General features: G+C 36.8%; 5 protein-coding genes across 16 annotated transcripts in view; 1 reads left to right on the top strand and 4 right to left on the bottom strand.

The window, feature by feature from the left end:
- Positions 1 to 25,061, bottom strand: part of LOC129790795 (glutaredoxin domain-containing cysteine-rich protein CG31559-like) — a 383,040-nt gene that overhangs the window by 198,134 nt on the left and 159,845 nt on the right. The window lies entirely within an intron of this gene.
- On the bottom strand, positions 102 to 16,782 carry LOC129790789 (ribosome biogenesis protein SPATA5). Of its 9 annotated transcripts, none has more exons than XR_008750618.1 (5): positions 16,395 to 16,782; positions 14,334 to 16,333; positions 6,600 to 6,846; positions 5,632 to 6,344; positions 102 to 1,416 (listed from the first exon to the last, which is right to left on the bottom strand). XR_008750618.1 is itself a non-coding variant. In XM_055828512.1 (2 exons), the coding sequence occupies exons 1-2, from the start codon at positions 16,780 to 16,782 to the stop codon at positions 14,370 to 14,372; spliced, it is 2,352 nt and encodes a 783-aa protein (XP_055684487.1). In that variant the 3' UTR covers positions 14,299 to 14,369. The 9 variants fall into 9 exon arrangements, 1 of the variants encoding a protein (XP_055684487.1); XR_008750617.1 differs by having other exon boundaries at positions 102 to 1,463; XR_008750615.1 differs by having other exon boundaries at positions 5,552 to 6,344.
- LOC129790794 (endoplasmic reticulum lectin 1) lies at positions 16,867 to 19,909 on the top strand. 2 transcript variants are annotated; one of them, XM_055828522.1, is made up of 5 exons: positions 16,962 to 17,211; positions 17,284 to 17,970; positions 18,972 to 19,025; positions 19,149 to 19,310; positions 19,385 to 19,909. In XM_055828522.1, exons 1-5 carry the CDS (start codon positions 17,083 to 17,085, stop codon positions 19,856 to 19,858), a joined length of 1,506 nt encoding a protein of 501 aa, XP_055684497.1. In that variant the 5' UTR covers positions 16,962 to 17,082; the 3' UTR covers positions 19,859 to 19,909. The 2 variants fall into 2 exon arrangements, with proteins under 2 accessions (XP_055684498.1, XP_055684497.1); XM_055828523.1 differs by lacking the exon at positions 18,972 to 19,025 and having other exon boundaries at positions 16,867 to 17,211.
- On the bottom strand, positions 19,923 to 20,915 carry LOC129790804 (intraflagellar transport protein 43 homolog A). The gene is made up of 5 exons (XM_055828539.1): positions 20,791 to 20,915; positions 20,509 to 20,717; positions 20,412 to 20,441; positions 20,232 to 20,351; positions 19,923 to 20,157 (listed from the first exon to the last, which is right to left on the bottom strand). Exons 1-5 carry the CDS (start codon positions 20,824 to 20,826, stop codon positions 19,923 to 19,925), a joined length of 630 nt encoding a protein of 209 aa, XP_055684514.1. The 5' UTR covers positions 20,827 to 20,915.
- On the bottom strand, positions 20,925 to 24,944 carry LOC129790798 (PI-PLC X domain-containing protein 2). 2 transcript variants are annotated; one of them, XM_055828531.1, is made up of 4 exons: positions 24,673 to 24,944; positions 22,818 to 23,333; positions 21,268 to 22,012; positions 20,925 to 21,209 (listed from the first exon to the last, which is right to left on the bottom strand). In XM_055828531.1, exons 2-4 carry the CDS (start codon positions 23,323 to 23,325, stop codon positions 20,972 to 20,974), a joined length of 1,491 nt encoding a protein of 496 aa, XP_055684506.1. In that variant the 5' UTR covers positions 23,326 to 23,333; positions 24,673 to 24,944; the 3' UTR covers positions 20,925 to 20,971. The 2 variants fall into 2 exon arrangements, with proteins under 2 accessions (XP_055684506.1, XP_055684505.1); XM_055828530.1 differs by lacking the exon at positions 24,673 to 24,944 and having other exon boundaries at positions 22,818 to 23,407.

Raw genomic sequence — 25,061 nt, forward strand, 5'->3', positions numbered from 1 at the left:
GCACCGTTGTGCAATCCCTCAGTGACGAAGAAAAAAAGAAAAAACAACGGACAAGAAGAACTTCTTCCAGCTGCTTTCTTTCTTTCTTTTTTTTCGTTTTCGGGGAGAGTTTTTCACTAGACTTTGCTCTGTTTTATTGTCGTTTTTTTGAGACTTTCAGCAAAAATTAGAGACAATACCTCCTTTTTCTGAAGCTCCAGAAACTCATGTAATTCACGAGAATTAACATTTTTTTTCTCCCTCCGCTTCTTCCTCAAATAAAGTGCTTGTGGTGGATGTTGAAACAACTGAGTCTGCCTGCACGAAAATTGTCGAGAGTTTCACGTGAAAATTTCTCACTTTCCTCCAGCACCACACACACACTCTTGAGAGTTTTTCTTCTTCCTTCACGAGATAAGATATCTCTCTCAACTTTAAGTATTGTCTCACTTTTTCTTAAATTTTTTTATTGCATTAAACAACACTGTATTGTACCTACTATTAAATATGTCTCGCCACTCTTTTACAGTGCTTCCTCCCTCTTGGCGCTGTTTAAGCAATCTCCGCACAGCCCCAAGTGCACAACATTTTTTTGGGGGGTTTTTATGAACAATTTAATTGTGTCTCCAAGTGCTCTGAGTACACTGCTGTGCGAATGAGTAGCAAGAAAGGCCGAGTTGCTTTATTTAAATTTATACGATTTATGATTAACTCTTTCCTTTCTTCTTCCACCTCTCTCGGCACTCCTCCTCGCCTCCGTCCAGAAGAAGGCGCTGTAATTAGTCCCCAAACACTCTCACGATTTTATTCCTTCCAACACCACGAATTGCTTTGGCTCTACCATTCGTCACTCAATAAATTAGCACATATTAATAATGTTTCAATTTTCCACACTCACCAACATATTCAATTTAATTTATATTGTGTGTTACAACTCCCTTGTGTCTGATGAGCTATTCCGAGTGCTTTGGGAATTCTTTTTTTTTTACTAAATAAATTTAACAGCAAGACGATGATCGAGCTCCAACACTTGTTCACAAAAGCAATAATGTTCAATCCAGACGCACACACTTTGCTATTACACCCACGAAAAATTGGCCTATTTCAAGCTCACAATATCGTTAGACTTTGTAGAGTTTCTTTCGAAATAAACTTTTGCTATATTGGAAAATCAGTTTTTTTTTTGTATCCACTTTAGTGTTGGTGGTTGATAAATATATCCATAAAGTTTTCAATGTATCTCTACTACATATAATTTCTCGTTAAGATGCTTTTTTGCCGACAACTCGCTGTGATATGTTTTATATCCAAAACGTGTCTTGCTCCCTGCGTGCACAAGGCGATGGGTGATGAAGATAACTTTTATAGAGACACTTTAGTATAAATTGTTTGTCTCTTTGACAAGCATTAGTCGTCACGGGATGCAAATGAACATCACTAAGTCACACAAACACTGATTTATGTACTTTTAAAAAATGATTATTCTACTCTCAGTTAGAAAAAAAAACTTGAGCATTTAATCAGTTAAATTGTTTTCAATCTCTTTTTCCGCCTCTGAAAAATTCCAAAAAGGACTTTTAATCATTTGCTCTTATTATAGTGCTCTAATGCTTGAATAAATAAGCTCCTTCCATGATAGAAATGCGAAAAAAAATCTTTTCAATATGCTAGAGAAGAAGTTTTTCTTTTGGATATAATTTACTTCTTTTTCATTGAAAATATTTCTAAGGACCTTTAAAAAATAGAATAGATAGAATAGTTTTCAGACTTACTGGAAGAGCCCACTTTAAAAATTGTAAGTCAATCATAACGCGTCCAGTTATAAGAGTTGGTGTCCCACAACGTGTAGAAGTTTTATTATGCGTTGTAATACTATTTGTGAGCCGAATTAGTGGACAAAATTGATTTTTTGTGAAATTCGGCAATTTGATGGATAAAAATGGTCATATCTTTGGTTCTATAAGACGTACAGAAATTTCTTAACTAGTTTTGGAAAGGTATTAAAACAGGCTATAAATTGACATAAATTTCAATAATTTTCAAGGTCATCTCCAGAACACAAAATGGCGGCTTTTTGTTTTACAAAAACGTTTTTTGGCATTTTTCGTCTTGAAGGAATCGTTTTAGAAGTTTATGATGTTTTAGAAAGTTGTAGAGTTTTGCAAAACCTTTAATTTGATACTAAGATGAGCAAAATCGGTCAAGCGGTTCAAGAGATATAGCTCTTAGAACTTTTCAAATTCAAGAATTTTTCAAATGGCTATATCTTCTAAACGGCGACATAGATTTTCTTCATTTTCGGACTGGTGAAAGATATTGAGTCAGGCTACAACATATAAAAATTTAAAGGAAATCGATAATGGGGATTCGGAGATATTGCCCCTTAAAGTTATGCAATTTTTGTTTTTGATTTTAGTGCCTCTTGCGGCCATTTTTGGAACTTAGAATGTTCTAGACAGTTGTAGGGCTTCTTGAAACCTTTCATTTGATACCAGGATGATTAAAATCGGTCAAACCGTTCTCGAGTTATATTGAAAAAACACTTTTTGCTTTAGGCCGCCATATTTACTAAACCGCTTAACCGATTTTCAAGTATGAATTATCGATGTAAACGTCTCACTGAACTCCACAACATACTAAAATTTCAGACCTCCAGCTATGAAGGAAATGATTGACAGTATTTCAAAATGGCGGATGGCGGCCATCTTGGATTTTGAAAATGCGAAAAAATGAAAATTTACACCCACATTTCTATAGAAAACTTCAAACCGGAAGTCTCTATCTGTTACCGTTCTCGAGCTATAATGCAAAGTTCGGGCCAGACCCCGGCAGGCCGGCAGGCCGGCAGGCCGGCCGGATCAAAAATTTTCCACCACCAGTTTTGGAATGTGGGTTGTCTGAAACGTGCTTATACCAAGTTTGAGCCCGATCTGAGGTGGTCGGAAAATCCGACGATTACAATACTTGATGTTGGCCACGAAGTGGAACACCAACTAATAAAGTAATATTTGTTGTGTAAACAGCAATTCTTCTTTACAATTTACGTAATAGTGGCAAACTATTTTTTTTTAAATTTCCTTTTTGAAAATCATTAAAAAGGAACTTTCCTGAGTGTATTTATCAGAAATACGTTTGAAAATTTCTAATAAAAATTATGACGTAAGAGTAAATTGCACAAAGGAAGTACATCTAAATATAAGTTACTAAATTACGTTTTTCTTTAAAATGTTGAGTTCCTAACTTGTAAATAAATTTTTAATTTAGTTGCTGATACAAAGAAAAAAAACATAAATAAAATATTATATACTTAATTTTTTACGCAAATTTTATACAAATTTAAGTGAGTTTCTTAGAGAAATTCTATATTTAAAGCGCATCAGTTAATTACTTCCTCTTTCGTTTTTTTTGGCAATTGACGTTAAATGAAAATAAATTGTAAATGAAACAACTTGTTCGATCTACAAAAATCGTAAAAATGCTGCAGTAAGGGCAATGAAGCAAATCCATTTAATTAAAATTGTTTTCTTAAATGTCTTAAATAGTTAAACCAACTTAAATGTTTGCACAAGAAATCCCAGAAAACAAGAGGTCAGAAATTGCACCATTCTTGTTAATTAGAGACCATGAGAGGAGGCCTTCATTCGATTAAAATGTAAAGCTATATCATGTAGAATGTTCCATTCATAATAATAATTTTTGCCCACTTGTAATTGTTTTATTAGTTGGTGTTCCACTTCGTGGCCAACACCAAGTATTGTAATCGTCGGAAAAACCGACCACCTCAGATCGGGCTCAAACTTGGTATGAGCACGTTTCAGACAACCCACATTCCAAAAATGGTGGTGGAAAATTTTTGATCCGGCCGGCCGGCCGTCCTGCCGGCCGGCCGTCCTGCCGGTCGCCCAAACTTTGCCTTATATCTCAAAAACGGTAACAGATAGAGACTTCCGGTTTAAAGTTTTCTATAGAAATGTGGGTGTAAAATTTCATTTTTTCGCATTTTCAAAATCCAAGATGGCCGCCGTCCGCCATTTTGAACTACTGTCAACCAGTTCCCTTATAGCCAGAGATCTGAAATTTTAGTATGTTGTAAGGCTCAGTGAGACACTTTCATCGATAATTCATACTTGAAAATCGGTCAAGCCGTTTAGCAAATATGGCGGCCTAAAGCAAAAAGTGTTTTTTCGATATATCTCGAGAACGGCTTGACCGATTTTGACCATCTTGGTATCAAATGAAAGGTATTGAGAAGCCCTACAATTATCTAGAACATTCCAAGTTTCAAAAACATCCGCAAGAGGCGCTAAAATCAAAAACAAAAATTGCCTAACTTTAAGGGGCAATATCTCCGAACATCTGTTATAGATTTCCTTTAAATTTTGATATGTTGTAGCCTGACTCAATATCTTTCACCAGTCCGAAAATGAAGAAAATCTATGTCTCCGTTTAGAAGATATGGCCATTTGAAAAATTCTTGCATTTGAAAAGTTCTAAGAGCCATATCTCTTGAACCGCGTGTCCGATTTTGCTCAATTTGGTATCAAATTAAAGGTTTTGCAATTATCTACAACTTTCTAGAACATCAGAAACCTCTAGAACCATTCCTTCAGGACGAAAAATGCGAAAAAACCTTTTTGTGAAACAAAAATCCGCCATTTTGTGTTCTGAAGGTGACCTTGGAAATCATTGAGATATATGTCAAATTATAGCTTATTTCAAAACCTTTCCAAAACTAGTCACGAAATTTCTATAGGTCTTATAGAACCAAAGATATGATCATTTTTATGCATCAAATTGCTGAATTTCACAAAAAAAATCAACTTTGCCTACTAATTCTGCTCACAAATCGCATTATAACGCATAAACAAACTTCTACACGTTGTGGGACACCAACTCTTATAACTGGACGCGTTATGATTGACTTTTCATTCTAATCAGACAATAGATTTGGGTTCATGGACACACATGACCTCAAATTTAAATGCATCCAGTGTGATTCATTGAAATGTAATACTTTCCACACGAAAAATTTTACAAAGTGGAACTGGTTGAGAAAAAAATGAACAAAAATCAAAGCTAAAAAAAGAGAAGAATCAATGGGAAAAAATTCCACTCAGGAAGTTCAATTGAATGAGGGGGCAAAAAAAATGTGAAGCTTTAGCAAATGACAAATCGGCAAAGCTCAAAAGAAGCTCTTTTTTGCTGCCTTCTCCACGCACTTCTCGCGTCGCAAGATAATTGAACCCGAATGTGATTAATGGTAAAGATGAAGAAAAAAAAATGCCACAATCACCATAAATTGAGAGTGAAAGAAGATTATTATTTAAAAAAAAAAGAACCAGCGCTACTTGTCATTCACGACGGTTGATGATCAAATATTTGCCCTCGCTGATACAAAAAGGTTATTAGTCAATCTCTGTGGACATAGTGATGTGTTGCCACAAGATCATCAAGCCTTAAGTCATTTTGCAGGGTATATTAGATGAAGGCACTATCGCGCAGATTTAATTGAAGTGCGCAAGAAAAAGAGATTGAGTCAATTTAGCAATTATGCCATTGAGTGGTGCTGTACCACAGAAGCGCCTCGAGATCACTATATATAATGTCTCCCCAGCAGAGAAGATCTTCTTCCCTGGGTGATGGGTTCCTCACACAATATTTGCAGCAGTTGGCTCATTTAGTTTAATTGAAAAATTCTCACGACACGCACGCACATCGCCACACATACTCTGTGGTGACTCTGTTGATCTTATCGCCCCGCCAAAATGATTGTGATCTCTGGGCGGTTGTCTTCACCGAGAGATCACGGCACAAATTGATAAACTTGTATAAATATCAAGTGTCTTGCTTGCCACCAGCAATAAATTGCACTGTCGTCAATCACTTCATTACACACACAGATTTTGCTGCTGATCTCACTTCTTCTGAGATTGTCCTCAACTTCTCTTTCAAATTAAAATATTTTTAATCCTTCACATGCGAAAATTCTTGGAAGATCTTTCCAAGGAAATAAAATCCTCACAAATTGATGAAAAAAAAAAACTTAAAATTTTTCCCCGCGAGACTTGCAAGTGTGTGGCGACACAGTGCAGGAACTTAATAAAGTGATCTCGTCGTGAGCGCAGAACGTAGACTAAACCAAATTCATGATCGAGCACAGAGTTTAACCGAACCCGAAGAGATTCACACACATCTTTCTCTCTTTCCGTACGACGCGACGCCTCAATATACACAGAGTGTCGCTTCAGTCTCATGTAGGTATATATTTATTATTCTGCATCTTTCGGCATCTCTTCCCCCAGAGACTCTCCTTTTCCACCAGTACTCCTCCTCTTCGCTCTCTCTACATATATATTTTTCGACATCTCTCACATATCCAAAAGGAGCAAGAAAAAAAAAGAGTCCAAAAAGAAAACCAATCTTACAAGAATCTCAAGTGAAATGATCATGAAGAAAAAAATTGAGTGGAAATTACATGAGTAAGGAAAATAAACAGCGAGACAAATATTTAACAACACCCAAAAATTAACCCACAAGTGGTTATATGATATTTTATATACACACAACATTAATTTGTAAAAGGGAATTAAGAAGTAAAAAACTCCGAAATAATCACTTACCTGATATTTCTCAGGTTCTTCATATCCGCAGCAAAACTGCCTCTTTGTTGTTAAAATTCATTAAGCCGTGATCAAGAAAACACTCCACCCGGCACGATAGATTCCTCAATAATGACTTCTACCTTGATCCAATTTCATCTGTCTCTCACACGATTCCTTTTCTTTTTTTTCCTACTTCCCTCCATCATCATCAATGCATCCATCCAGTCGCTGACACATTATTACAACAACATTCAATTCGGCAAACCTACAAGAAAAGAAAAGGAATATCAAAAGCAATCAATAGTTATAAACTTTTCATTATTACTTCTTTAAATTCATCAATTGAAGTTTATTATTTAATTTGACTATTACAAGCACACATTGTACCTTTTATACAAAAAGAGACTCTTGAGCATTTATTAAAAATTATTCACGGAATGCTCTGTGTTACATAAAGTTCAGAGGTCCCCATAAAACATCTCCCATATCGCGCGTTCTCTGGGTGTTAGCTATTTAGCCACATGAGATTTTAACAACAAAACACAATGTATCTCTCCAACAGTGCGAAGCCTCTATTCGTGCCATCATTAACTCCTTCAGCAAAGTATTTTTTTTTAATAGACACACAGAGCTTTCTAAGACATTAACGATTAACTGAGAATTGATCTTAAAACGATAACCACTTGATTCTTTTTTTTTTCAACTTCTTCAATACATTTTCTCCTCCTCCCCAAAACGCCCATGTCCGGAAAACACTGAAATTCTCTTATTACACACTTATCAATGAATGAAATGCTTTTCAGTAGAGAAAGAGGAGGTACTCGTTAACCCTTACATCCCACACACAGACCAGTTTTTTTTCTTTCTCATAAGTGGTCACAAAAGTGAAGACAATTGTCTTTGGCGGAGGAGGAAATCATGCGGGTTTGTAGCACATACTCATTGCACAGATTAGGGGTACCCTTCATGGAAGAGAGAAAGTTTTTTTTTGTAATTTAATTTAGAGCAAATTAACTAAAAGAGGGGTCTTCTTCATTGGTCTTCTCATGATCTTTACTTTTAAGTTGTTTAAATTTTGAACACTAAACGGTTTATTCAGTTAAGAAAATATTTTCTTTTCTTATTTCAAGATTTAAGTATTCTACGAAAAAGATTTAGTAGGTCTAGAAAATTTAGTACTTTTAGTACTCATGGCTGAGACACGTTTCGCGCTATAAAGAGAAACACCTTGATAATTTGCCCTTGTAAGAGGGAAAATAAAGTTTTTTCAACAGAATTGATCTCTATTACGCAAATTAATTAAATAATATATAAAAGAAAAACCTTTCAATAATAAAAATTGTAATAAATTCATAGAAAAAAAAAATAAAAAGTCACCTTTTAGATATCAAATATCGCCAATAAACTAATTGACAGCGTTAAAATATGCATGTTTGATTACACAAAAAATGTATTTACCAGCAAAACAGACTGTTGTTGGGAGATGTTGATCAAAATCTCAAATGTCTTTTTAAACATTCAGCATAAAATGTACAAAAATCGTGATCAAAGGCTAGGTGCAGAGATTGATTGGCCAAGTTGAAGAAATTCAATGATTATATGGATGGAAATAAACCATAAAACCCACACCAAAGTCAAACCTTATTTATTATATGTTAAGACATTTTGTTTGGTTTATTTAAAATCATTTAGAAAAAAAAAACAATTAAAATTGATTTATTACACCTCACGGCTTCCAAATACAAAATATTAAAATGTGTTTGAACACCGCGCATTTGAGTATCTTCAAAAGCAAATAGAAAATTTAGTTTTGAAAGGAGGGACTCTGATGAAGGTACATAAAAAAAAAGAATTCTTTGGAAAAAACCGTTTAGGAAAGGGTTGAATGAAAAAAAAAAAAGTGATGAAAGTGAGGAAACATTGATGTATGAAAATTATAAAGATTGATCGAGCTACTTGGGCGAAGGTATACTAAATGAAAAATCACATATTGATACATTCAACCATCAGCAAGTCAATTTGAAAATATGAATTGAGTTATTATGATGCCGCGATGATCGGCAGACCGTAGCGGCGGCGATCGATCATAAAACGTTGACGCTCCGAGGAGAGATTCTAACAATCGGTTGGCGATCACACCTTCTCCGCGAGGGCTGTGATCTCGGTGGCGGACTCACGACCATGAATAATGATTCAATTCCTCGATCGTCGCCCCATTCAACCTGGCATTGAGACCTTCTAGCGTTCAACGATCACTGAATGTTTTCAAGTTTTTCAAAAAAAGGGAAAAAATTGATCATTGAGATCATTCTTTTTGGACCAATTTCTTTTCTTTCTTTTTTCATCAAAGAATCAACTTTTTGAAAGTAAATAAATAAAAAAATCCAAATGTGTCTCCACCAGAAAGTGTTTAACAATAAAGCAATTCTTCTTACGAGATCGATAAATTATGATGATCGCGATCATCGTGATCAGTTATATATATTATGAACACACTACTTCAATAAATTCTCTCATACTGCATTTTCAACAGAATAAACATCAATGGTTTTGGAGTCTCCTCTTTAACACAATACTCGGTGCAATCAAAATAAAAGCGCCATCAACAATGTGAGACGAGCCCTATGTTTATGTATACAACAACAAAAAAAAAGAACTTGCAATGTATCCATTAATTCCCATGCAAACATGACTCTCTATGTCAAATGCCGTCATAAAACCCAATCCGTTTATCAATAAAATAAGAATCAAACACAACAGTGAGTTAGACAAACCTCTTGTTGAGGGGCAACAATCGACACAAATTCATTTTATACCGCCACCATTGTCATTTCTAATTTATAAAACGTGCCAATAGAATTAACTTTACCCGCCAAACATTGCTCAACAGAGATGCATTTTAGAACATAATTCCACATGATGAATGAATGATGGAAATCGATCGTTTTTTTACGGAATTTGGGGTGAGTCGTAAAAATTATTTTACAACTTCCAGAATTCATTCAACCTGAATTAATTCCTATTGAATTTGTGACTTATTTTATTCATTGCTCCTTCTCTTTTATGGTGTGGTAAATCCGGAAATATTTTGGTGAAACGGGAGGTAAAGAGATTTTTTTTAAATCTATCTTATTTGGTTCTTATGCAAATAATTCTGCTGTAAGAAGTTTAATTTTTATTAAAATATTAATTAAGTAAAGGAGTTTAATCACTCAAGAATGGAAAATTTTTTATTCAGAGATCAATCTACTCCTTTAAAATACATCCTTTAAAAAATTATAATTTTCAAGAATAATAAATGGAAATTTACAAGAAAGCCCGTTTAGTTGATCTTCCTTTTAGGAGAACCATATTCTGGACTCAAGTGAGCGATTAAGAGAGAACCAGTTAGTGAATAAAATGTGAGGTGGTAAAAGAACAACTTATCTTAATTAAAATTCTCACTCTATGTGCACATTAACGTAAGTGTCGTCTAAAACTCATTAGACTATTGGGATGCGTAATTCATTGGCGCATCTCACGGAGTCAATCTTGTGTGAAGATTCTGTGCATTCCGTTAATACCTTTGAGCGGTCTCTCATGCGCTTAAAGTCTTATGACTCATTCATTTTGCCAATGTGATTGTTTTCTTTGTATACAACAACAACCCTTTGTGATTCACTAAAGACTCTCTTTCTTTGCTTATTTTTCTCAAAAAAAAAAAGAAAAACTTTTAAAACTTTTAAAAAGCCACAAAATTGTTATGACGATTGTACATGACTGATATGTCTGTCTGTTTAGCTAAAAGAAATGATGACTCCTCATCCCCACTAAATGTCTGCAATCTGGAGCATGAAATATAATTCCTTTTGCCAATACATAGAGTCGTTTACCATGATGATGAATGTAACAAATTTCAATCATTTAAATGAAACGTGGTGTGAATATTGTGGCATATTCCTGATGAAATGTAACCAATATTAATTATTTTGTCAATCAAATTCCTTCGCAAAGTCTCGACAAATCACTGTGCGTGGCTATTAAAAGGGCAGAATACTTTAAATTCTCTCATTTTCTCGTGCGGTGGCAAGGAGAATGTGTGTCACATTTCGAACGATTATTTATTTGACTTGGTGCCAAAATAATTAATGCTATACCCAAGTGGATAGTGCGCTAAAAGATTACACATCCAAACCGAAAGATTTTCACTTATATACACCACACAACTATAATGTTATGTTTGAGCGATACATTTTGGGCACAGATATTATGACAGAGTACTTCCTCCTATAATATTCTATTATTGAATGCAATATTTATAAATTTTGGCGCGTTCCAAATGAGCAATTTCGAAGAATTTTGCAAAGTTGAATCAGTCTAAAAGAAGCTGCAACAAGTACTTTCCTCTTTTGCTTTTACTCATATGAATTTATGTGATCAATTTGGGAGGTCTGTTGCTTGCGTTTCTTTGAAAAAAACATTCGCGCATTTATTGGCGTTCATTTTGAAAATTATAAAAAAAACGTTGAGATGACTGTGGTGGATTTCAAGAGTGAAAGAATCTCAATTCTGATAAAAATAGCAAGAGAAGCTTCATATTAGAAAAGCCACAAGAGATTATTCTTGGCCCATTTCTTTGCATCTCTCTGTGTGGAGAAAATGTATTGATAAAATTAAGAGTTAACATAGTAAATGCATAGATACATGCTAATACAGGGTGTTCCAATTAAACTGCTCATTTATTTTTAAATGAAAATTTTTTAAAAATATTTTTATTAAATTTAATTTATTATAATTATTTGAATTCATTGTATTTCAGGATATTTTCAAACATTTTTTTTTAAGTTAGCATGAAATCCGTAAAGCCTCATACTTAAACCGATTTGAATATAAACCTCAAAAGAGTAAAAATAAAAAGATTAATTGGCTCACGGTGTGGGGGAATTTAATGCAGATACTTTGATGTGTGGTATACGTGATTTTGCTAAATCCATCTTACAGGCGATACTTCCACACATCAAAGGGAGAAAAATGAAGATTTCTTTGTGAGCCTTTTAATGTTGTATTTATCATCAAAAGAGCTTTATGCATAAAACTGTGATTTGGCGGCATAAAGAAATGCTTGTTTTTGCTCACAACAAAATCTCTCCCCGTGTGTGGGGGGATTCTTCTCTTGTTCACTTCTCTTGTAGATGACTTACAAGTAGCATCATTCGGCCTTGACTTGAGATACATTAATGATGCTGAATGGACACAAAATGTATGCACATTTATACATAATGATATTTTCCATGTAAAGACACTAATAGTGATAATAATGTGGGACAGAGTTATGATGAAAAAATAACACTGGAACCCATTGATGCTGGTCATCACAGCAGTATAATATGCCGAAGAAGAAGTGTCTCGTTTTGTACACTAAAATGCCATTAGCAAATACAGAGGGGGACCCGGGGGGAGGATGAGTGAGAAGATTGCACAATTTTACAAATCTTTTCGTCCCACGGCATAACTCATGGATTTTAGTGCTTAATGCCATGGTGTTTGACAATAAAAGAGGTTTTTTTTTATCTCTTAACTATAAGCTAAAGCTGTCACATTAAATTATGCATGCGTTCTCAAATCGTTCAGGTGCTTGATTTTCTGACTTCATTCAGATAAAAAGTATTTAAGACGTTTTTTGTAATCAGAAATATTTATGATTTTAACATAAGACTGACGTTTCGAGTAAAATTAGTTTATTCATCTGGTATAAAAATAATTCAAAAACTTAGGAAATTTAATTGGTTAGTTTTTTTCTGAAGTGATTTTCTCGATTTCCAAAAGGATTCAATACCTGAAGAACGGACAAATAACCACTAAATATCAAATTTTTTAAAAAATTTATTTAAAAATCGCAAAAACGTCTAAAATATTTCAAATCAACGAGATAAATTTAATAGAATATTTTACACAGATTAACGTGCTAATTGCAGGAAATATTGATTCCTTGTGTGAAGCAATCCTTCGAGAGCACATTACAATTCACATTGCCAGGTGTTGCATAAAATTAACTCTTTAAATTATTATCACACCAACCTCCTCAATTAAAATGTCTCACAAACCATTGGCGGCCCATATTTTGGAATTAAAATGAAACTTGGCAAGTTTTTGTGCACCAACACCGTACTAATGCTCAGGGAAGAGATAATTTCATTATTTACCGCATAAGTGTTTTTATCTCGTCCTCTTGTTCACACTTTTGTGGTGAGATGAAAGTGAAATTATGCAGCCTCATTTTCAGCCGCAGCTTCCACGCACACACAAGATTTTGACGCCAAATATTTATTGCTCTGAATATATTCAAATATTTGTACACTCGTTAATGCTGCTCGGGGTACTTGAGGTCGCTTATGGCTCTTTTTTTCTTCTCCTATTCTTCCACCTTCCATGTAAGCGGTCAATGGAAGCAATATTATCCCCACAAGTCATGATAATTTGTGTGGTTACTGCAAGAGCCACTCAATCACCTTCTTTTGGGCATAACGAATTTTCCGGGAAAGTTTTATATGTCATTTTGGAAATTTTTTTTTCAGAGTCTCTCTTAAGCATTGATTGAATTTTTATCTTGCAGAAATCATTTGAATTTTTTCTGGACACCTGCTGTGTCCCGAAATCCCTCATCACCAATGACTTTACATCTCTAGCTCTTTTTTTTTCATGCTTCGGCGAGCAGCTCTTTGGCTAATTTGCCCACCTCCGTCTGGAGGAGACCTACACTGAGAATGTCTGGGAATGCCTCAAGTCTCGTAATAAGAAAAAAAAAAGGCATTCCATCATCCTTTAAGATGACAGTTAGCTGAAAAATGCATAAAGAGATAACCTGTTGACCACCTTCCAGCATCCACTTTGGGCAAAATCTATCACCGCACCGTATATAGAAGAGATTGATGCCAACTGATGCTATTTTTCAGCATACAAATGGGGTCAGTTGGCATTAAAATAAATTGTCATTATCACTTAATGTTAAGAAATAATCATAATTTATTGACTTGTCTATTTAGTGGCATCAAATGCCATTGCACTTTTGCACTCCAAACCACAACACTTGGGCACGTTCTATTCAATTGAAGATGTCTTCATTAAAAACACATAATTCTAAAGATATTTAGTTAATTTTGCAATTTTGTTTTGGAAAATTCACTAAAATGCAAATTATTGAATTAATTTTTTATCAATGAAGCTGTTTGGAGAATTTTCAATAGATTCTAAAAGAAATTCGTTAAGTCAAAGATTTTTTGTCGTTGTGTAGGGAAAGCACCGTAAAATATGAATTTTCTTTGATTTTTTTTTCTGTTTCTTCTTGAATTCCATCTTCAATCGCTTTTCACAAAATTAGTACAACGAGAAATCATTGGCAATCAAAGTGTTAAGCATGTTGTAAATATCCAGAGCAACATAATAAAACATCAAGAAGAGCTGTGCAAAATTTTGCAATAATTATTTTGCAAATTGTCTATGCAATTTTCGTTTTATTAGACTACATAATTTGAATTAATGAGATGTGAAACGCTTATCGTTTTCCCAATTTTATGGGTAATTAATTAAATTCATGTACGTACAGTAGCTTCCCTTCATTGCGAACTTATTTATTTGTTTTATTTCTTATTTTTTGATTCAAAATTAATGAAAACAAAAAACATTCTGTGAGAGAGAATTAACTGAGAAGGTTGATAAATAATAAAAAAAAAGTTCTTAATTCTTAAAAATTTATTAAATAAAAAAAAAACTTACTTTTCAATCTTTCTTCTACAAATCGCCCTCCTTCCTCTATTGCTGGGACTGAAAATCTCTCTCGTAGTCTTCGTAGATTTTCAATAAATCCGGGCTTGTTCTGGGACGTACAGCACTGAGAGCATGCTGGAAGTGCTTCCAGTGAATTACATCAGCATCGAGAGACTCCTCCAGGGCTGATATTCCTGCTTCGCGACAAACAGCCTGAATTTCAGCTCCTGAATACTTCTCCGTGAGATCTACGAGCACTTCCACCGAGCAATCATCCCCTATTGGCATCTTCTTCAATTTAATCGTAAATATCTCTCGGCGTGTTTCTCGGTCCGGAAGCCCAACAAAGATTATCCTGTCTATCCTGCCAGGACGAAGGAGGGCTCTATCAATGAGATCTGGGCGATTTGTGGCTGCAACAATTGTTACATTGTCGAGTGTTGTTACTCCATCGAGCTCCGTGAGAAGCTGTGCGAGGACGCGCTCCTTCACGGAAGAACCGGATTCAGAACCCCTTTCAGCGCCAATTGCATCAATTTCATCAAAGAAAATTATCGAAGGAGCCACACTACGGGCTTTCCGGAACAATTCTCGCACTGCTCGTTCAGATTCACCCACCCACATTGAAAAGATATCCGGTCCTTTGATTGTGAGGAAGTTCAGGCGACTCTCCGTGGCCAGAGCCTTGGCAATCATGGTTTTTGAGCATCCCGGGGGTCCGTACATGAGTACCCCACGTGGTGGATCAATGCCAAAGCGCGGGAAGACTTCTGGATTCGTCAGTGGCCACTCAATTGCCTGCTTTAGCTTCAACTTCAACTCATGCTGTCCTCCAATGTCCTCCCAACGGACATTTGGCACCTCCACGAGCACTTCCTTCATTGCGCTGGGACTGATGGTCCCCAGTGCCCAGTTTATATCACCAGCTGTCACCTCCGTGCCCCTTTTGGCTGCATTCCCAACAGCTTTCCCCACGAGAGACGACAAATCAGCTCCAACAAAAGCATGCGCTACTTCAGCAAACTTCCTCACTTCCTCCTTGCTAATGGAATTGGGAACAGTGGCTAGCAATTTGTGGAGAATATCCTGTCTCTGGTCAGGAGTTGGTACTGAAATTTCCATCGTACAATCAAGACGTCCACTTCGACGCAAAGCTGGATTTGTTTTTTCAAGATCTGTCGTTGCAGCGAGAACAAAAATCTTCCCACCATCTTTCCGGAAGGGCAGCTCATCGAGGATCTTCAGGAGTGTAGCTGACACCCTTCGAATTGCATCTGTGCCCTCATTTCGTGGGCAGAGAATGTGAATGTCATCGATTACAATCATCGTGGGATTTGGGAAGTTCCCAAAAGCTTCCTGAAAGTGTCTACTGAGAGTTACTTCAGCTTCCCCGAGGTATTTACTGAATATCCTATGGGGATTCACAGTGATGACTTTTATCTTTGATCTCGAAGCCAGGAAATTACACAGAAGACTCTTTCCACACCCAGCAGGGCCATGAAAGAGAATCCCGCGGGAAATTCTCAATTTCTTCTCAGACGATCCATAGAGAGCTGCATTCATTTGCTCAGTTACTTCCTCAATGAGTTTATCCATTCCTCCAATAACAGCAGAAGAGGATTCCTCTTTAAGAACTTCTTTCTTCTGAATAGATTCTTCAGAAAGGATAATCTCCGTGCTGAAAAGAATCCGGAAGAAGTCTAGAGATTCTTCTTCGCGGTTTATATTCAATTTCAGGAGTTTCTCAACAATATCCTCTGTATCAATGGACTTCACAGAGAAGCAGTAGCTTCTACCGAAGAATTTTATTTGGAACTGTGTTCCTCTAAAGACTACGCAGTGATTTAGAGCAGATTTAACGTGAATGAGTAAATCTCTAACATGCTCTTCTGCTATCTTCTCTCCATCTTCAGCTTTAATTACCATCTTTCTTGCTGGGAGAATTTCTTCATTTATCGAGGAAATTTTCACCTGCATGTCCTGATAGGCTGACCAATTTCTTTCGAATTCTGGAAGGATAAAATTCATGAGAAACTTCCCTCATTTTGCTTTAAATTAATTAAAATTTACCATTTTCAGCAAAGTAAACAGTTGTGTGAGAATCCACAGATTGAGGGAAGAGTTTCCTCACACGAGGAATAAAATTATCAACTCCCGGTAGAGTTAGGAGGACCTCATCTCCGGAAAACCATCCACAGGCACCAATTGCAGAGCTTCCAACAAAAACTAGATTTGAAATCTGATAGGAATCAAGTCCAGAAAGAGCGTGCGGGATGCCTGTGGCCTTGACATCATTCGAATAGAGAGAATTTTCGTGGATAAAGCTGGTATTCCTGGATTCCGGAGACACCGGGCAGTATTTCCCGTGAGAAGCTGTTTGTTTTGAGGTTATACACACCGCACACTTTTCACATTTGTACCAAAACACCACGTCACTCTGTTTTTTCTTCGCGGACATGTTCTACGAATAATTTAAGGAAATTTTGCTTAATTTTCCAATAAATTAAGTTGAATTTAGAGGCGATTTTGTGGGAAAAGGGAAATGCGTGCGATATTAAAATGTAAACAAAGAGGAGAAAATGTTGGTGGGGGTAATTCAGCATTCAGCACATTCAGCGCCTCTCCAGCAGCTGTTTTTCAAGGAGAGGGAGTAGAGCTGTCAAAAAGTAGGGGAAAATTGTTCAAAAACCACATCATCCAGGAAAAATGTTTTTGTGAAGAAAATTTGGGAAAAAGGAAGGATTCTTGTGTGAAAATAATGCAGCTAAGTGTGCAAATAGTTCTTCTTCTATGGCTCCATGTTGGAGTATCGCTGGAGCCGGATCTGAAGGGATTTGACGACAATATTCTCTACAAAATCAACTGGCCAGGAAAAATTGATGACTTGGTAGGGAAGTTCTGTTACTTTTTTTTTGATAAGAAAAACCTTCAATTCCATCTTTTATCTTTCATTGTTTAGCAAGATGCCGAGCGGGCTGAACCAATGTTTGTTACCACGAGTAAAAAAGAAAAGTACCGATGCATGATTCCACCGATTCAGACGGTTGAGGATACGGATAATTCGCCCTATATGGGTCCAGCCCCATTGGATCTCCTGATGCCCCTTTTCGCCTCCGCGCAGTGCTCCATTCGCATTGAGAGCTACTGGACGTATGAGGTGTGTCACGGGTTGTATGTGAAGCAATTCCACGAGGAACGCGATGGGAAGTCCGTAAAGACGCAGGAGTATCATTTGGGACGATGGGATTGGAAGAATGAGGCACTGCGGGAGAAAATAATGCAGGCAGAGCAGGAAAAGGGTGATACGCTGCAGTACAAGAAGATAGACAGCCTCAATCTGCCGTACTTTGAGCTGGAGATGACCGATGGAACCATTTGTGATATCAACAATGAGCCACGCGTCACAAAGGTCCTGTACGTGTGCTATGCTCACGGGAAGAATGCCATCTACTCCCTCAAGGAGACTTCAACGTGCAACTACGAAATGATCATCCTCACGCCCAATTTGTGCTCACATCCCAAATTCCGGCCACAGGAAGCAGGTGACAACAATATCAATTGCTACCCCGTTGATGGCCCGGCAAAGCCTCGAGATCTTCTCGCAATGGAAGTGGAGAGTATGAAATTGCGCTACCAGAAGCTCTCGGTAAGCTTTCCTCTGTGAAGTCCTCTCTTTTTGTCAAGGAGTGTTTATCTGGACAAAATTATTCGGATCTTCGGAAATATTCGGTTTATTCACTAATATTCCGATGATTCGCCAAGGAAATTCAAATATAGGTTTAAGCCTAAAAATGTTGAATTCAAGCATAAAAACGCTTAAATCAAACCGAAAAGTAGTAAATTCAAGCCGAAGAGTTCTAAATTCAAGCCAAAAAGTTGTAAATTCAACCCCAAAAAGAGTAAATTCAAGTCAATTTGGTTTTCAGTCCCAAAAAAGCTCAGATTGAGGAACAAAATTTATTTTAAAAAAATTATAAAAGCTTAAAAAAAGGACTAGATTCAAAACGAAAAGTAGTAAATTAATGCTAAAAAGTAGTAAATTTAACCCAAAAAGACTAAATTCAAACCAAAAATTCCTAAATACGTTTTTGAATTTTTTTCGGTTTTAAGTTTATCGGTTTTTAGCAAAATATGTTCATGTGAAATCAAATATTTTATATTATATTAAATAGAAATCAATTCTCACAAATCTGATACCATTTTTAAGTCAATATTAGGCCCTTATTCTTCCATAATTTTCTACATTCAAAGTCTCAATAATTTTAACTAATAGTTAATTTAAAAAGTCACTAGGAAGTCAAAATTGGGCCCCATTTCCCTAACTAAGGAATGGTCAAATAATTTTTCAGATCTTCAGAAATATTCGGATGATTCGCTTAAAAAGCCAAAATATTCGCCAGATAAACACCCCTTGCCTTTTGTCCTTTTACCACTTCCTTAGAAACAGCTTCCTGTCCCATGAAAAGCTTCCCAACCTCCCTTATCCTTTCCAGAAGATTTTTCTTAGTCGTTTTTTTATGTATTCAAATCCGCTTTGCATTAAAGCTCCACCCACAGACTAAAGAAAAAAACAGAGGTGGAGCTTCAGTGCAAAGTTCCTTTGAATAGAGTATATTGTTTGGTTTTTGTTTTATTTTATTTCGTTAGAATGCCCATCAAAATGCAAAGGATACAATTGCTGTATTTAAAGTAGATGCAAAGGTGTGTTTTTTTCGTTTATTTTCTGCTCCTTTTGTGCTTCTTTTATGTTTGCAAAAACTTCTTTGCAATGAGCTCCAATCTCTCCTATAAATGTTATTGTTGTTTCTTGTGGGGGGAAAGCAGGATGGCACCCTGAGGATGGAGATTCTGCAAAATGATTTCGATGAGGATGATTTGAGTGCCGCCCTGGAGGGTACAACGAAGAAGATTACCAAGACTACGGATACAATTACAGATACAACACCCGTTGAGGCTTTCCTTCAGGGCAAACACTGCCTCACAGGGGTAAGAAAAGTCTCTCAAAGAAGAATTCTTAAAGATTTTCAGAGAAAGAAGAGAAAAAGAATTTTTTTGTGCAGGGAACTGGTTGGTGGAGGTATGAATTCTGCTATGGGAGGTATGTGCGACAGTATCATGGGGATACCTCACTTATTTTGGGCTTTTTCGATGAGAAACTCCACCGTGAATGGATTGAGAAGCATCCCCACAAGAGACCGAAGCCAAAGAACGTCCGCACGGAGCTCACGCATTTCTATCAGGGTGGCAGTGAGTGCGATAAGACGGGTGAGAGACGTGAGACGGAAGTTAAGCTAAAATGCCTGGAGAATGCAACATCCAAGACTTCCGTATCTCTCTACCTCCTCGAGCCGCAGACGTGTCAGTACATTCTGGGTGTGGAATCCCCACTAATCTGTGAGATTCTCCAAAAGGCTGACGATGATGGGCTCGTGGCGAGTTTAGTGAGTCAGAAAGCCCCCGAGAAGGGTGATGAGGAACACATTGTGGGGAATGCCATCATTGAGGACATCGACGTGAGGTTTGAGAATGACTGAAGAGCCGGAAAAATGAGTGAGTGTAAATAAATTTTCTCATAACTTAAAAAAGAATATTTTGCAATCAGTGCAAGAAGGGACTGATGGCCTTTCCCGAGGATTTTGTGGAGTTTATTTCAGCTGAAACGGACGTGAAGAGTTCCTCCCAATACCACGGCTCATCTACTTCCTCTGTTGATTCATTTTGCAGGCATTTAGTCAGGAGACTCAGGTCCACGTCCTCCAGGGAGGCTAAATTACTCAATTTTGCCATATCCGAATTTAGAGCTTTGTACGTTGCTGCCATTTTTACGGAAATTCTGCAAAGAAAATTGAAGAAAGATTTTTTTAAAATTGACTTCTTAATTTTTCCTTGAGATTCTGTTGATCTTACGAATGAGATGGAGCAATGTCGTTCAATAGAATATCATCCTGCATATCATCTAGATCAGGTATTGTGGGAATTTCATCTTCCACATTGTCCGTAGGATTGGTAGATTGTTGAAATCTTTCCCTGTGAAGAAATTTATTTAATTTTGAATTAAAATTTTGAGGAATTGATCTTGAAACTTACTGTTCAATGAGATTGATGGCCGTGCGATTTCTGCAAGGATAAAATTTTGATTAATTCGTGCATTTTGGAAGCTTTTTTTGAAACGGAGGAAGCTCACTTTCCGCTCTTTTGGGTCTCTTCAGCCCAACCACCGATTTTCCTTGCCCTCTGAGGAGGTCCATCGAGGGATGGCATGTCGAAATCATTCCCCAAAATGGAATCCTTCTCTTCTGTCAATGGTGAACTCGTAGTCTCATCTTTCTTTGAACTCTCCTCCTTTTTTGAGCTTCCCTCAGCATTGGATCGTCTTCCCTTCTTCACAGAAGCCTTCTCAGGATAAATTAGATTGTTAGAAAAGAATTCTTTTCAAAGGATTTTCAGGATTTTCACCTGAACTTACCTTTGATTTGAGAACGGATTTGAGGTCCCAATCCATTGTTTTGCCGCAACCTGCATCACCTGGGCAACAAGAGAAGAGAAACAGAGAGAAAAAGAACAAATGGGCAGGTGAGGAGAGAGAATGAGAGAATGAGGTGGGGGAAAAAGTTGCTCAGGTGAATCGTTTTTTATTCAACTTTGAATCACGTAACAGTCTTTATGGAGTTCCAACGGAGAGCAGTCTCAATGATCGTTGTACCCCGATAGAAATCCAGCGCTACGACATTAGCTCCCATTCCGAAATCACTGGCATACCATCGGGATACGTGACGATTGACATCATCAGCCATCCTGCGTAGTCCTCCGTACAGATCCGTAATGACTCCCCATGCACTGGGCGTGAGCTCTGCCATTTCTGCCCATGGGCGACTTCCGAAGCTCCTTAAAGAAATTAATTCTCATTAAATTTTCTTCCTCTTTTGCCCTGCCCAAAACTTACCCCTGCATTTGATTCCGTGAGAAGGTCATGTACCTCCTGAGATCATCCAAACTCTGCTTATTTGGCCACTTTTGCTCAACAGACTCAAAGACAATTGATCCAAATTCATAGACAATTGAGGATTTATCGTAGGCCAAGACAACGTTACGCTTTGATGCCCAGATTTGCTTAAGATTCCCCCGCCACGTGATATCGGGATCCACGAGAACATCCCCAAGTTCCCGATGAAGGAAATTCACCAAGAGTCTGTGAATGTCTTTGGATTTGCCAAAACCCACGGGGAATTCTTGAATATCCACAATGACCAATTCATTCGTCTCCAGGACAAAATCCTTTATTTGCTGCAGGATTTCCCGGAGTGGATGTTGCCGTGAAATGCCGTGATTTGCCCAGAATTGCTTGCTGGCGCGGTAGTAGCCTACCCGAATGTCCAGGTAGCGAATTCCATGCATGAGCTGTGTGCGAATGTCGTCATCCTGTGTGAGGGAATACTTAGTCACGACGGTTTCATTGTGTGGATGGAAGTTATCCATGTACGAGGCAGAGTCGTGAGTTCCGGGGATGAAGAGATCTTTAAAGCGAAGATTCTCAATTTTCCCGCGCAAATCATTCATCCACGTTGGGAAGGCGCGCATACAGCGTGTCATTACTGTACGACCAGTCTTCCGGATGATTGTGGCCCAATAGCCGTAGCAGGAGGTATTCTTGGTCACCCGTTTGGGGAGCGTACGATCGAAGATGATGTCTGGGAAAAAGGAATGAAAGGATTTTAATGATTAATCAGGCGATCGTTAATTACTCGAGAAATTTGAAAAGTCGAATGTGGTCAGACATTAATTTATTTAATAAAATTCTATTTAAAAGTCGACGTTTCGGACAATATATTAATCTTTCCTCAGGGCCTAAAACATTTGATCCATTTGATCGTCTTCAAGTTTAAAAAAAATCAGCGTAAAAACTCAAAAAACTTATTTGGAAAAGCATAAAAGTAATCAAAAACTTAAGTTCAAACATTTCCTTTTTTTAAATAAAAGTTATTAAAGTCAGAAAGATAAAAGAGAAAATATTTAAAATCCTTAAAACCTCAATTTTTCTTCAATTTAGGAGAAAGAATGATTCCTTTCTCCAACAATTCTTTAAAGAAAAAGCCACAAAATTAATATGAAGTGAGTCATTTTAAAATTCATCCATATTTATGACAATTTTATTATTTTATTGCTTGTTCGTGCTAATTGCGGGAACAAATAGTCGCCCATTTATTTTGCAAACTTCTCCAATAATCTGATAAAATATGCGAATGTTGAAGAATAATTCGCGAAAAACAATCAAAAAGAGGAAATTTCCGTAAAAAAGTATCAAAATTAGATCAAATTGATAAGAAAGATAAGAAGATTGTCGCTTTTCTAGTTTTATGATGTTTTAGAACAATTAAAACCATTAAAACTTTTATTATCTTCTCGTAATTTAGAGTGAAGAACAATAAAAGATTAGAGGAGGATGGCCTAAATTTGAGTTATTGCAATTAATTGTTGGCCATCACTGTGTCATACCTGTTGTAACCCATCCTTGTTTGCTCTGTGGAAACAATTCAATGAGAACTTCCTTCGAATGTGGCCCATAAAGCCAATTTATGTTGCTCCTTGCCCTCCGTGATCTCTCATTGAGATCCTCATAGCTGCTGACGGGATCAAAGAGCGGCAGGACACTGAGGAAATTCGGTTCGAGGAGTTCTCCATTCCCTGAACCACTTCCACCACCATCGGAGAATCCACTTCCTTCCCGGGGAATTTCAACGGGAGTTGTGGTGGCGGAATTCCTCAGGCGAAAGCCACCCACTGGATCCTCATCCGTCAGCACAATCACATCTCCCTCCTCGTAGTGGGAGTAGTACCACGACACTTCCACTCTATGATGCTTTGCACTCACTGTGATGGCAAGACGTGGCTCAAACATATCCCGAGCATCGTCTCGTAATTCTGTATTTGCTGCTTTCTCAGCAAATGCAATCCTCAGCAAGATGCCAACACTCACGCACAATACTGTCCACTTTGGAAGCATTTTCTCTGCTACAAAAGAGAATTTTCTTTTAGCACTTTGAATTGATTCTTTGGGAACTTTTTTATAGAACAATTTTTTTTCTTTAAATCTGTAATTAAAATTACATTTTATTATGAGAAAAAGACATGATTTTGAAGCATTGACGCCGCATAACGTTTTGTAAATTAAAATGAGATAAAAAACGGGTGTAAGTTCGCAGTTAAAAGTAGTCTTTTTTTTTAATCTTGATTGTTTATTTTTTTGAGTTTCTAAAAAGATTTTGAGTAGCTGGCTTTTCTGAAGAATGCTATGATCTGTACCAAAGTGAGTAGACTCTTTTTTTTTAAATGATTTATTCCTATTTTTTGCTCCTCACTGTATCTACAAAAAATGTTTAGGCGCGAAAAGAAATGCAATGAAGCGAATGAAGCCTGTAGTTTTAGCACTTTCTTATCAAATTCACTTTTGATTGCGAAAATTCTTAACCCAGATTTTTCCATTGTTTAATTAAAGGAGGGTTAAAGGAAGACTTAGAACTTTTTTAATCGGGAATTTAAGATTTTTTTTCTTGAGAATTGACTTTTTAGGGAATTTCAAAAATTTAGAAAACCTAAAAAAATTCCTGGAGACACCCGGTACAATCATTTAACCCTTTAAGGTCCATTGGGTCATATGCTGACCCAAAGACTCGAATTTGAAAATGTTTCATTTTGTATACTTTTTTTTTTAAATATTAAGTCCAAATTAGTACAAGAGTATGTCTTTACAATCCCTGATCATTTTATGATCACAAAAGGATATCCCCAAGGACTCACAGGATCAGGAAGAACGAAAAACTGAAAATTTTTGAGTTGGGATTTTTTTTACTAAAAATGTCTTATTTGACCTCAAAGGAACCCCCAAAAATTATTTTTAGTTCAATCAGCTCGCTAGATTGATCGCGGTCCTTTCCTTAAAGGTTAAGAAAAATCTGCAAGGTAGCAAAGTTTAAAAATTATTACTACTACAGAAGGTTTGTTTTGATTCTTTTGAATGAATCATTTTAATAGTATTCGGTGTCCTCTTTCCACATTGATTTATTCATTCTATTGCAGCAAACTAATAAAACGAGGTTATCCATCATGCCAATTCACAAAGCATCTGGCAAGATTGGAAGTTATGCTGTCTGTAGTACCCGTTCATCTATACTCTAAAGCTCTCTTTTTGAGAAAGGCCACAATACTCGCAATTTAATAGGGAAGTCCGCAGGGGGAAGCTTTCAATGCATTCAAAAGGAAATAGAGGAAACACTGAAAATTCTCTTTTAGGAAGATCAAGGATGATCGCATTTAAAATATTTCTTCTCTTAAAAAAATTGATTAAGATCACTTCAAGATCAACTTGAATTTCTCAAAAGATCTTCACGTTAAAATTCTTTAACATCTGAAACAGTTGATCAGTTTGCAATTCTTTCACTAAACTCGATTTATTTCCATAAAATTGAGTCTCCAAAATTGCTACTAAATGTTGCTGCACAATCACTGTAATTCCTTTTGCTGTAAGATGAACACAGAGAGAAAAAAAATTTCCAAAGATTTGCACGAGCTAGTGGCTGAAATTGAAAAGTGTCCACACCACGTCGCGGACTGCCGGGAACTGACTTAACATGAGAGAGGCTTCTGGGGCGATCGTGTGTTGGAGACATTGAGAACGAGCCTCCCGCGAGCACGAATTCAATCTAATGTTGGTTAAGCATTTCTGTGTGTGATCATTCATAA

The sequence above is a fragment of the Lutzomyia longipalpis genome, chromosome 2 (assembly GCF_024334085.1).
Source record: "Lutzomyia longipalpis isolate SR_M1_2022 chromosome 2, ASM2433408v1".
In the NCBI taxonomy this organism is placed as follows: domain Eukaryota; kingdom Metazoa; phylum Arthropoda; class Insecta; order Diptera; family Psychodidae; genus Lutzomyia; species Lutzomyia longipalpis.

Bases quoted from the DNA above. Each gene is read 5' to 3' on its own strand.
- LOC129790789 (XM_055828512.1), bottom strand. From the start codon at position 16,782: ATGTCCGCGAAGAAAAAACAGAGTGACGTGGTGTTTTGGTACAAATGT. The intron at 16,334-16,394 runs GTAAATTTTAAT...TTATCCTTCCAG, and splicing joins TGTTTACTTTGCTGAAAATG to AATTCGAAAGAAATTGGTCA.
- LOC129790798 (XM_055828531.1), bottom strand. From the start codon at position 23,325: ATGCTTCCAAAGTGGACAGTATTGTGCGTGAGTGTTGGCATCTTGCTG. The intron at 22,013-22,817 runs GTATGACACAGT...CCTTTTTCCCAG, and splicing joins ACAAGGATGGGTTACAACAG to ACATCATCTTCGATCGTACG. The intron at 21,210-21,267 runs GTAAGTTTTGGG...AATTTCTTTAAG, and splicing joins TCACGGAATCAAATGCAGGG to GAGCTTCGGAAGTCGCCCAT.
- LOC129790804 (XM_055828539.1), bottom strand. From the start codon at position 20,826: ATGGATTGGGACCTCAAATCCGTTCTCAAATCAAAG. The intron at 20,718-20,790 runs GTAAGTTCAGGT...TATCCTGAGAAG, and splicing joins AATCCGTTCTCAAATCAAAG to GCTTCTGTGAAGAAGGGAAG. The intron at 20,158-20,231 runs GTAAGATCAACA...TTTTCTTTGCAG, and splicing joins GACATTGCTCCATCTCATTC to AATTTCCGTAAAAATGGCAG.
- LOC129790794 (XM_055828523.1), top strand. From the start codon at position 16,867: ATGCGTGCGATATTAAAATGTAAACAAAGAGGAGAAAATGTTGGTGGG. The intron at 17,971-19,148 runs GTAAGCTTTCCT...GGGGGAAAGCAG, and splicing joins TGCGCTACCAGAAGCTCTCG to GATGGCACCCTGAGGATGGA. The intron at 19,311-19,384 runs GTAAGAAAAGTC...TTTTTTGTGCAG, and splicing joins GCAAACACTGCCTCACAGGG to GGAACTGGTTGGTGGAGGTA.